The sequence below is a fragment of the Coregonus clupeaformis genome, chromosome 23, assembly GCF_020615455.1.
Source record: "Coregonus clupeaformis isolate EN_2021a chromosome 23, ASM2061545v1, whole genome shotgun sequence".
Lineage (NCBI taxonomy): Eukaryota > Metazoa > Chordata > Actinopteri > Salmoniformes > Salmonidae > Coregonus > Coregonus clupeaformis.
In genome coordinates, this window is record NC_059214.1 from 52412261 (window position 1) to 52424702 (window position 12442).

The following is a 12442-nucleotide window of genomic DNA, read 5'->3' on the forward strand; positions in this document are numbered from 1 at the left end:
GGCTTCACTGGTCTACACAGAGGATTAGTGATGAAGACTTGATGTAACCAGGCTCTGATGCTCTACTCTGTTATAAGGCTCAGGTCACTGCAGCTGGGGTCATAGTGGACACGCAGGACCCCAGGCTCTGTCTCTCCTCTCTCTCTCTGTCTCTCCTCTCTCTCTCTCTCTCTCCGATCTCTCGCTCTACCTCTACATCTACCTCTCTCTCTACCTCACTCTCTACCTCACCCTCTCTCTCCCTCCCTCTCTCCCTCACTCTCTCTCTACATCTACCTCTCTCTCTACCTCACCCTCTCTCTCGCTCCCGCTCTCTCTCCCTCCCTCTCTCCCTCACTCTCTCTACTCCTCTCTCTCTACCTCTCTCTTTCTCTCCCTCCCCCTCTCCCTCACTCTCTCTTTCCCTCTCTGACTCTCTACCTCCTACTCTCTCTTTCCCTCTCTCCCTTTACCTCTCTCTCTACCTCACTCTCTCTACCTCACTCTCTCGCTATCTCTCTCTCTACCTCACTCTTTCTCTCCCTCACTCCCTACCCCTCTCTCTTTCTCTCCCTCACTCCCTACCCCTCTCTCTTTCTCGCTCTCTCTCTTTCCCTCTCTCCCTCACTCTATGGCTCTGCCTCCTCTACTCTCTCCCTCTCCCTCACTCTCTCTTCCCTCTCTCTCCCTCTCTCTCTCCCTCACTCTCTACCTCTCTGCCTCCTCTACTCTCTCCCTCTCCCTCACTCTCTCTTCCCTCTCTCTCTCTCTCTCTCCCTCACTCTCTCTTCCCTCTCTCTCCCTCTCTCTCTCCCTCACTCGCTACCTCTCTGCCTCCTCTACCCTCTCTCCCTCTGTCCCTCACTCTCTACCTCTCTGCCTCCTCTAATCCATCTCTCTCGCTCTCTCTCTCCCTCTACCTCTCCCTGTACCTTTCCCTCTCTCTCTCCCCCTCTCTCTGCCTCCTCTACTCTCTACCCCCTCTCCCTCTCTCATCACACTCTACCTCTTTGCCTCCTCTACACTCTCTCTTTTGCTCTCTCTCTCCCTCTCCCTCCCTCACTCTCTTCCTGTCTGCCTCCTCTACTCTCTCTCTATCTCTCTCTCTCTCTCTCTGCCACTGTGTAATGTGATGGCAGAACAATCCAGAGTGAAGGCCAAATATGAGCTGGTGGATTAGTGTCTGCTCTCCGTGTGTGTGTGTTTGTGTGTGTGTGTGTGTGGTGCCCTTAGAGATTAGGGAGGACAAAAACATGTTTTAAGAGCATGGCCTTATTTCTATTACAGTGTATTGGATGATGTCATTCATATTCCATTCACCCAGCTAACTGTAACATCCATTTCTTTAGGTTGCCCTATACCCATCATGGGGTTGCTACAACCAACAAATTAAAGTTTATAATGCAGGTGCACAGGTCGGGATACATTTTTTAGTAATCAAGGTGACAGACAGTGACACATTCAATACCGCGTTACACAGTCTTGCCTGCCTCTAGCTGATCTGGGGTGTAATCATTAGTCCAAATGGAACGTTTCTATTGGACACATTCAGGTAGGTCCCTCATTGTTTTGTTTCATTTAAGAAACGTTTTGTAAAATAATCGGTGGAATGAATACACCCCTGATCACCTGCGCACACAGTTCACTTTCATAGCAGCCACGTACAGCATCATCACTTGGCTCGTTGTAGTCCTACTCGCATCTCCTCTCACCTTTTCCCTTCGCTTCAATGCACAACACAACAGCTGTCTGTGATCAGGCGCAAAAACCTCTCCAAGCCATTAAGCCAAACCTTCATACCATAACCGCTAACCTCTCCAAGCCAAACCTTCATACCATAACCGCTAACCTCTCCAAGCCAAACCTTCATACCATAACCGCTAACCTCAACACAGCCTACATCATTGTCACCATATTAACGTTATCATTAACAAACTATAACTAACGTGTTAGTAAACCCACAATCCAATCCATGTGTAGCAAGCTAGCAGTTACACCGTCGGGCCCTGGTGGCAATAAATGAATAAACCTGAACTTGGAGGAGTTGGTGTGTTGGATAGCCTTAGCCAGCTAGCTAACATAAATAGCATTCATCTCTGTTTGAGTCAGGTTGTTGAGTAGGCTAAATTAGCTGCATTTGTTAAATGAAAGGTAAACTAAGAAAATACAAAATAAATTTAAATGAAATATAGCACTCTATGCTGCTTCTCCTTTATTTGTTGAAAACTGTTCAACTATTGTCTTTCTCTCTCTTTGAGTCAACTACTCACCACATGTTATGCACTGCAGTGCTAGCTAGCTGTAGCTTATGCGTTCAGTACTAGATTTGTATTTATTATGGATCCCCAAGGCAGCAGCTACTCTTCCTGGGGTCCAGCAAAATGAAGGCATTATACAATATCAAAAACATTCCAATACATTCACAGATTTCACAACACACTGTGTGCCCTCAGGCCCCTACTCCACCACTACCACATACAGTGGGGAGAACAAGTATTTGATACACTGCCGATTTTGCAGGTTTTCCTACTTACAAAGCATGTAGAGGTCTGTCATTTTTATCATAGGTACACTTCAACTGTGAGAGACGGAATCTAAAACAAAAATCCAGAAAAATCACATTGTATGATTTTTAAGTAATTAATTTGCATTTTATTGCATGACATAAGTATTTGATCACCTACCAACCAGTAAGAATTCCGGCTCTCACAGACCTGTTAGTTTTTCTTTAAGAAGCCGCCCTGTTCTCCACTCATTACCTGTATTAACTGCACCTGTTTGAACTCGTTACCTGTATAAAAGACACCTGTCCACACACTCAATCAAACAGACTCCAACCTCTCCACAATGGCCAAGACCAGAGAGCTGTGTAAGGACATCAGGGATAAAATTGTAGACCTGCACAAGGCTGGGATGGGCTACAGGACAATAGGCAAGCAGCTTGGTGAGAAAGCAACAACTGTTGGCGCAATTATTAGAAAATGGAAGAAGTTCAAGATGACGGTCAATCACCCTCGGTCTGGGGCTCCATGCAAGATCTCACCTCGTGGGGCATCAATGATCATGAGGAAGGTGAGGGATCAGCCCAGAACTACACGGCAGGACCTGGTCAATGACCTGAAGAGAGCTGGGATCACAGTCTCAAAGAAAACCATTAGTAACACACTACGCCGTCATGGATTAAAATCCTGCAGCGCACGCAAGGTCCCACTGCTCAAGCCAGCGCATGTCCAGGCCCGTCTTAAGTTTGCCAATGACCATCTGGATGATCCAGAGGAGGAATGGGAGAAGGTAATGTGGTCTGATGAGACAAAAATAGAGCTTTTTGGTCTAAACCCCACTCGCCGTGTTTAGAGGAAGAAGAAGGATGAGTACAACCCCAAGAACACCATCCCAACCGTGAAGCATGGAGGTGGAAACATCATTCTTTGGGGATGCTTTTCTGCAAAGGGGACAGGATGACTGCACCGTATTGAGGGGAGGATGGATGGGGCCATGTATCGTGAGATCTTGGCCAAAAACCTCCTTCCCTCAGTAAGAGCATTGAAGATGGGTCGTGGCTGGCTCTTCCAGCATGACAACGACCCGAAACACACAGCCAGGGCAACTAAGGAGTGGCTCCGTAAGAAGCATCTCAAGGTCCTGGAGTGGCCTAGCCAGTCTCCAGACCTGAACCCAATAGAAAATCTTTGGAGGGAGCTGAAAGTCCGTATTGCCCAGCGACAGCCCCGAAACCTGAAGGATCTGGAGAAGGTCTGTATGGAGGAGTGGGCCAAAATCCCTGCTGCAGTGTGTGCAAACCTGGTCAAGACCTACAGGAAACGTATGATCTCTAATTGCATACAAAGGTTTCTGTACCAAATATTAAGTTCTGCTTTTCTGATGTATCAAATACTTATGTCATGCAATAAAATGCAAATTAATTACTTAAAAATCATACAATGTGATTTTCTGGATTTCTGTTTAAGATTCCGTCTTAGTGTACCTATGATAAAAATTACAGACCTCTACATGCTTTGTAAGTAGGAAAACCTGCAAAATCGGCAGTGTATCAAATACTTGTTCTACCCACTGTATATATTCTGTTGTATTTTTACAAAATCTATGTGTACGTGTGTGTATAGTGCATATGTTATTGTGTGTGTGTATGCATGTGTCTGTGCCTATGTTTGTGTTGCTTCATAATCCACACTGTTCCATAAGGTGTATTTTTATCTGTTTTTTAAATCTAATTTTACTGCTTGCATCAGTTACTTGATGTGGAATAGAGTTCCATGTAGTCATGGCTCTATGTAGTACTGTGCGCCTCCCATAGTCTGTTCTGGACTTGGGGACTGTGAAGAGACCTCTGGTGTCATGTCTTGTGGGGTATGCATGGGTGTCCGAGCTGTTGTCAGTAGTTCAAACAGACAGCTCGGTTCATTCAACATGTCAATACCTCTAACAAATACAAGTAGTGATGAAGTCAATCTCTCCTCCACTTTGATCCAGGAGAGATTGACATGCATATTATTAATATTAGCTCTCCGTCTACATTTAAGAGCCAGCCGTGCTGCCCTGTTCTGAGCCAATTGCAATTTTCCTAACTCCATTTTTGTGGCACCTGACTACACGACTGAACAGTAGTCCAGGTGCGACAAAACTAGGGCCTGTAGGACCTGCCTTGTTGATAGTGCTGTTAAGAAGGTAGAGCAGCGCTTTATTATGGACAGACTTCTCCCCATCTTAGCTAATGTTGTATCAATATGTTTTGACCATGACAGTTTACAATCCAGGGTTACTCCAAGCAGTTTAGTCACCTCAACTTGCTCAATTACCACATTATTTATTAAAATATTTAGTTGAGGTTTAGTGAATGATTTGTCCCAAATACAATGCTTTTAGTTTTAGAAATATTTAGGACTAACGTATTCCTTGCCAACCACTCTGAAACTAACTGCAGCTCTTTGTTAAGTGTTGCAGTCATTTCAGTCGCTGTAGTAGCTGACGTGTATAGTGTTGAGTCATCCGCATACATAGACACTCTGGCTTTACTCAAAGCCAGTGGCATGTCATTAGTAAAGATTGAAAGTAATGGGCCTAGACAGCTGCCCTGGGGAATTCCTGACTTTACCTGGATTATGTTGGAGAGGCTTCCATTAAAGAACACCCTCTGTGTTCTGTTAGACAAGTAACTCTTTATCCACAACATAGCAGGGGGTGTAAAGCCATAACACATACGTTTTTCCAGCAGCAGACTATGATTGATAATGTCAAAAGCCGCACTGAAGTCTAACAAAACAGCCCACACAATCTTTTATCATCAATTTCTCTCAGCCAATCATCAGTCATTTGTGTAAGTGCTGTGCTTGTTGAATGTCCTTCCCTATAAGCATGCTTAAAGTTTGTTGTCAATTTGTTTACTGTAAAATAGCATTGTATCTGGTCAAACACCATTTTTTCCAAAAGTTTACTAAGGGTTGGTAACAGGCTTTGGAACTTTGGTTTTCCTAGATATGGCTACTATATTGTGATCACTACGTCCAATGGATCTGGATACTGCTTTCAAGCAAATTTCTGCAGCATTAGTAAAGATGTGATCAATACATGTTGATGATTTCATTCCTGTGCTGTTTGTAACTACCCTGGTAGGTTGACTGATAACCTGAACCAGGTTGTAGGCACTGGTTACAGTTTGAAGCTTTTTCTTGAGTGGGCAGCTTGATGAAAGCCAGTCAATATTTAAATCACCCAGAAAATATACCTCTCTGTTTATCACATACATTATCAAGCATTTCACACGTTATCCAGATACTGACTTTTAGCACTTGGTGGTCTATAGAAGTTTCCCACCAGAATGGGCTTTAGGTGAGGCAGATGAACCTGATTCATTCTGCTCCTTTGATTGGATGGACAAGTTGTTAGTTTATACTGCAAGAGCTCTGATAGGTTGGAGGACGTCCTCCGGAAGTCGTCATAATTACTGTGTTAGTATATGGAAGGGGCTGACAACCATGAGGCTCCTAGGTTTTGTACCCAGAGGAGGACGGAAAATAGCAGTCCTCCGGTGCTGTTGAGGCTGCTGTAGATCTGGGGTTCCCCTTCCAGCTTTGGGGAACTAAATTAAACTAGACAGTCGGGGAAAATCTAAAATTCCAAAAATCATGGCATTGATTTTTGTTATGTTTCAGTCACTCAGATAGCATAAGAACACTGTCATGGTAATGGACCACCTTTAAAACGGCACAATTGTCCCTCCATCCAATTGCAAAATGTGTAGAATTGCAGTAAATTAACTTTAAAACAGCCAATTTTTGTCGCTGTGGCCAAGAGGAGGGTATGTTCAGAGACACGCCCATTACAACACCCCCACCACCCTCGCCACCTGAGCCCCATTTTGTAAACAGCATGATCATTACACAGGTGCACCTTGTGCTGGGGACAATAAATGGCCACTCTAAAATGTGCAGTTTTGTCACACAACACAATGCCACAGATGTCTCAATTGGCATGCTGACTGCAGGAATGTCCACCAGAGCTGTTGCCAGAGAAGGTAATGTCCATTTCTCTACCATAAGCCGCCTCCCAACGTCGTTTTAGATGATTTAGCAGTACGTCCAGCGTGTAACCACGCCAACCCAGGACCTCCACATCTGACTTCTTCACCTGCGGCATCGTCTGAGACCAGTCAGTTGATGAAACTGTGGGTTTTGCACAACCAAAGAATGTCTAGACAAACTGTCAGAAACCGTCTCAGGGAAGCTCAGCTGCGTGCTCGTCGTCCTCACCAGGGTCTTGACCTGACTGCAGTTTGGCGTCGTAATCGACTTCAGTGGGCAAATGCTCACCTTCGATGGCCACTGGCACGCTGGAGATGTGTACTCTTCACAGATGAATCGCAGTTTCAACTGTACCGGGCAAATGGCAGACAGCATGTGCGGCTTCGTGTGGGCGAGTGGTTTGCTGATGTCAACATTGTGAACAGAGTGCCCCGTGGTGGTGGGGTTATGGTATGGGCAGGCATAAGCTATGGGCAACATACACAATTGCATTTCATCAATGGCAATTTGATTGCACAGAGATACCGTGACGAGATCCTGATGCCATTCATCCTCCGCCATCACCTCATGTTTCAGCATGATAATGCACGGCCCCATGTTGCAAGGATCTGTCTGTACACAATTCCTGCAAGCTGGAAATGTCCCAGTTCTTCCATGGCCTGCATACTCACCAGACATGTCACCCTTTAAGCATGTTTGGGATGCTCTGGATCAACGTGTACGACAGCGTGTTCCAGTTCCCGCCAATATCCAGCAACTTCACACAACCATTGAAGAGGAGTGGGACAACATTCCACAGGCCAATATCAACAGCCTAATCAACTCTATGCGAAGGAGATGTGTCGCTCTGCATGAGGCAAATGGTGGTCACACCAGATACTGACTGGTTTTCTGCGACTAACAGATGCATATCTGTATTGCCAGTCATGTGAAATCCATAAATTAGGGCCTAATTAATTTATTTCAATTGACTGATTTCCTTATGTGAACTGTAACTCAGTAAAATCTTTGAAATTGTTGCATGATGTATTTATATTTTTGTTCAGTGTATATGATTACATGGTCCTCTGTAGCTCAATTGGTAGAGCATGGCGCTTGTAACGCCAGGGTAGTGGGTTCGATCCCCGGGACCACCCATACGTAAAAATGTATGCACGCATGACTGTAAGTCGCTTTGGATAAAAGTGTCTGCTAAATGGCATATTATATTATTATTATTATTATTATTATTATTATGGTTGTTGGTACCATCAATTAAACACACACACACACGGTTGTTTGTACCATAGATGTAATAATTTGAATCATATTTTAACACCTAACAAACACTTTGTATTTTTTTGAACTTTTTAAATCAGGCCCTGTTCTTACCTCATATCCCATAATGCCTTGCATTCTGCCTGGGAAGAAAACACTTCAATTTGCATCAACTTGCCATTGGCTCAACCATTGGCTCAACTTACGCAATTGCCATTTGCTCGGCTTAACCCACACAGCCACAAGGATGCACTTTCATGCTAGGTTTAGGACCTCATATTGCAATTTATAGAGATCCCAACTGATGTATAAAACAATCTTTAAATTATCTACTTTGGTTTAGAAACCTCTAACACAATAAATTAATATGACTTGATGAAAATCTGTTTTTTTGACCGACTGTATCTTGCTTACCACGTTTTGTTCCTTCAGATGAAACGATGACCTCTTCCTAAATATTTGGTGAACTTACCCACCTCTCCCCTAATACTCAGAATGGGGAAGGGTGGTCAGGGAGTTTCTGTCAGTTATGTAGGTTCTTTCATCCCTGATCCGATCCTTCTGTAGAGTGGATTTGAGATCCAGTGTCCTATGTGCGGGAGAGTGAGGTCAGTAGAGGTTATGAGGGGCCTCGGGGAGATCCAGTGTCCTATGTGCGGGATAGTGAGGTCAGTAGAGGTTATGAGGGGCCTCGGGGAGATCCAGTGTCCTATGTGCGGGATAGTGAGGTCAGTAGAGGTTATGAGGGGCCTCGGGAGATCCAGTGTCCTATGTGGGGATAGTGAGGTCAGTAGAGGTTATGAGGGGCCTCGGGAGATCAGTGTCCTAGTGCGGGATAGTGAGGTCAGTAGAGGTTATGAGGGGCCTCGGGGAGATCCAGTGTCCTAGGTGCGGGATAGTGAGGTCAGTAGAGGTTATGAGGGGCCTCGGGGAGATCCAGTGTCCTATGTGCGGGATTGTGAGGTCAGTAGAGGTTATGAGGGGCCTCGGGGAGATCCAGTGTCCTATGTGCGGTAGAGTGAGGTCAGTAGAGGTTATGAGGGGCCTCGGGGAGATCCAGTGTCCTATGTGCGGGATAGTGAGGTCAGTAGAGGTTATGAGGGGCCTCGGGGAGATCCAGTGTCCTAGGTGCGGGATAGTGAGGTCAGTAGAGGTTATGAGGGGCCTCGGGGAGATCCAGTGTCCTAGGTGCGGGATAGTGAGGTCAGTAGAGGTTATGAGGGGCCTCGGGGAGATCCAGTGTCCTATGTGCGGTAGAGTGAGGTCAGTAGAGGTTATGAGGGGCCTCGGGGAGATCCAGTGTCCTATGTGCGGGATAGTGAGGTCAGTAGAGGTTATGAGGGGCCTCGGGGAGATCCAGTGCTCTAGGTGCGGTAGAGTGAGGTCAGTAGAGGTTATGAGGGGCCTCGGGGAGATCCAGTGTCCTATGTGCGGTAGAGTGAGGTCAGTAGAGGTTATGAGGGGCCTCGGGGAGATCCAGTGTCCTAGGTGCGGGATATTGAGGTCAGTAGAGGTTATGAGGGGCTTCGGGGAGATCCAGTGTCCTAGGTGCGGGATAGTGAGGTCAGTAGAGGTTATGAGGGGCCTCGGGGAGCGTTTAATACAGCAAATGATCACTAATGTTGCTGAAATGTTTGCAAATCACAACTGTTTGACTTCATGTGAGCAACACCTTTTCAGACTGTGTTTCTGCATATTTCCACATTCAAGAGCATTAATACACTAAACGGTATGTTATCCAGATGTGATCAGTATGTGATGTAAAGGGAAACTGCTGTCCTTTCCTGTGTGTGGTTCCTTATAGCTAATGCTTTCATTCTACTGGACATAAGGAGTCTGATGTGACCATCACTCCTGTGAAGACATCCTGTCTCTGTGTCCCTTGTCCTCTGGCTGGTGATCTCCTGTGAAGACACCCTGTCTCTGTGTCCCTTGTCCTCTGGCTGGTGATCTCCTGTGAAGACATCCTGTCTCTGTGTCCCTTGTCCTCTGGCTGGTGATCTCCTGTGAAGACACCCTGTCTCCGTGTCCCTTGTCCTCTGGCTGGTGATCTCCTGTGAAGACATCCTGTCTCTGTGTCCCTTGTCCTCTGGCTGGTGATCTCCTGTGAAGACACCCTGTCTCTGTGTCCCTTGTCCTCTGGCTGGTGATCTCCTGTGAAGACATCCTGTCTCTGTGTCCCTTGTCCTCTGGCTGGTGATCTCCTGTGAAGACATCCTGTCTCTGTGTCCCTTGTCCTCTGGCTGGTGATCTCCTGTGAAGACATCCTGTCTCCGTGTCCCTTGTCCTCTGGCTGGTGATCTCCTGTGAAGACATCCTGTCTCTGTGTCCCTTGTCCTCTGGCTGGTGATCGCCTGTGAAGACATCCTGTCTCTGTGTCCCTTGTCCTCTGGCTGGTGATCTCCTGTGAAGACACCCTGTCTCTGTGTCCCTTGTCCTCTGGCTGGTGATCTCCTGTGAAGACATCCTGTCTCTGTGTCCCTTGTCCTCTGGCTGGTGATCTCCTGTGAAGACATCCTGTCTCCGTGTCCCTTGTCCTCTGGCTGGTGATCTCCTGTGAAGACATCCTGTCTCTGTGTCCCTTGTCCTCTGGCTGGTGATCGCCTGTGAAGACATCCTGTCTCTGTGTCCCTTGTCCTCTGGCTGGTGATCTCCTGTGAAGACACCCTGTCTCTGTGTCCCTTGTCCTCTGGCTGGTGATCTCCTGTGAAGACATCCTGTCTCTGTGTCCCTTGTCCTCTGGCTGGTGATCTCCTGTGAAGACATCCTGTCTCTGTGTCCCTTGTCCTCTGGCTGGTGATCTCCTGTGAAGACACCCTGTCTCTGTGTCCCTTGTCCTCTGGCTGGTGATCTCCTGTGAAGACATCCTGTCTCTGTGTCCCTTGTCCTCTGGCTGGTGATCTCCTGTGAAGACATCCTGTCTCTGTGTCCCTTGTCCTCTGGCTGGTGATCTCCTGTGAAGACACCCTGTCTCTGTGTCCCTTGTCCTCTGGCTGCTTATCAGACATTGTATATTTTCTATCATTCCAGAATATGAATCTAACCCTTCCTGTGTCTCCTCTCCCCTGTAGCTGGTGATCAGAGTGCACCTGTCAGATGAGAGCTCTAAGACCATGATGGTGGACGAAAGACAGACTGTCAGACAGGTTCTGGACAGCTTGTTGGACAAGTCCCACTGTGGCTACAGCCCTGACTGGTCCCTGGTGGAGACCATCAACGAACTGCAGATGGGTAAGGAGCAAACACACACAGACACACACACACACACACTGTGGACACTGCTCCGACTGCAGATGGAAAGGTGCCTCAAGGCTGGAGCGATGACACACACATTCTTTATATAATTTCCCAGTTGATTTTCTGAAATGCCAAAAGGATTACCAGCCACTGCAATCCTCATGTGGCTGTGGTATGCTCTGAGCAGCAGATGGGGGGGACCCACAACAGGGATGAAAAGATTGAACTCAATTGCTTAGAATATGAGGCAGGGTATTGAAAGCCATTGACATTCTGCAGCAGAGAGGGTTAGTGGCTGTTGAGAGGGGCTGTTAGTAATATGGACCACCCTCCCTCCTCTCCTGTGTCTGGTGGTGTGGTCTGCTGTCATCAGAGAGGGTTGGTCACCATTGGGAGGGGCTGTTAGTAATATGGACCACCCTCCCTCCTCTCCTGTGTCTGGTGGTGTGGTCTGCTGTCATCAGAGAGGGTTGGTCACCATTGGGAGGGGCTGTTAGTAATATGTGGTCTACTGTCATCAGAGAGGGTTGGTCACCATTGGGAGGGGCTGTTAGTAATATGTGGTCTACTGTCATCACAGTGCAGCAGAATGCAGCCTCACTGAACACACAGCTCTGCCTCCGTCTATGTAGGTCCAGAGCGATCATGCATGTGACCTAACCTATATCTCCAGGGCATTCTCTGACTGGCCAAGCTGGGCCAGCCTCTTAACTCTATTCAATGTAAGGGCTTTATTGGCATGGGAAACGTGTGTTAACATTGCCAAAGCAAGTGAAGTAGATAATAAACAAAAGTGAAATAAACAATAAATATTAACAGTAAACATTACACTCAGAAGTTTCAAAAGAATAAAGACATTTCAAATGTCATATTATGTCTATATACAGTGTTGTAACAATGTGCAAATAGTTAAAGTACAAATGGGAAAATAAATAAACATAAATATGGGTTGTATTTACAATGGTGTTTGTTCTTCACTGGTTGCCCTTTTCTTGTGGCAACAGGTCACAAATCTTGCTGCTGTGATGGCACACTGTGGTATTTCACCCAGTAGATATGGGAGTTGATCAAAATTGGATTTGTTTTCAAGTTCTTTGTGGATCTGTTTAATCTGAGGGAAATATGTGTCTCTATGGTCATACATTTTCTCTCTCCTCTCTCTCTCTCTCTCTCTCCTCTCTCTGTCTGTCTGTCTCTGTCTGTCTGTCTGTCTCTCTCTCTCTCTCTGTCTCTCTCTCTCTCTCTCTCTCTCTCTCTGTCTCTCTCTCTCTCTCTGTCTCTCTCTCTCTCTCTCTGTCTCTCTCTCTCTCTCTCTGTGTCTGTCTCTCTCTCTCTCTCTCTGTCTCTCTCTCTCTCTCTCTCTCTCTCTCTCTGTCTCTCTCTCTCTCTCTGTGTCTGTCTCTCTCTCTCTCTCTCTCTGCTCTCTCTCT

General features: G+C 46.4%; 1 protein-coding gene across 1 annotated transcript in view; it reads left to right on the top strand.

The window, feature by feature from the left end:
• The window catches only part of LOC121537106 (ras-associated and pleckstrin homology domains-containing protein 1-like), a 217519-nt gene that overhangs the window by 172925 nt on the left and 32152 nt on the right, over positions 1-12442 (top strand). Inside the window, 1 exon segment of the mRNA XM_041844881.2 lies at positions 10847-11006. Coding sequence (XP_041700815.2) covers positions 10847-11006 — 160 coding nt within the window.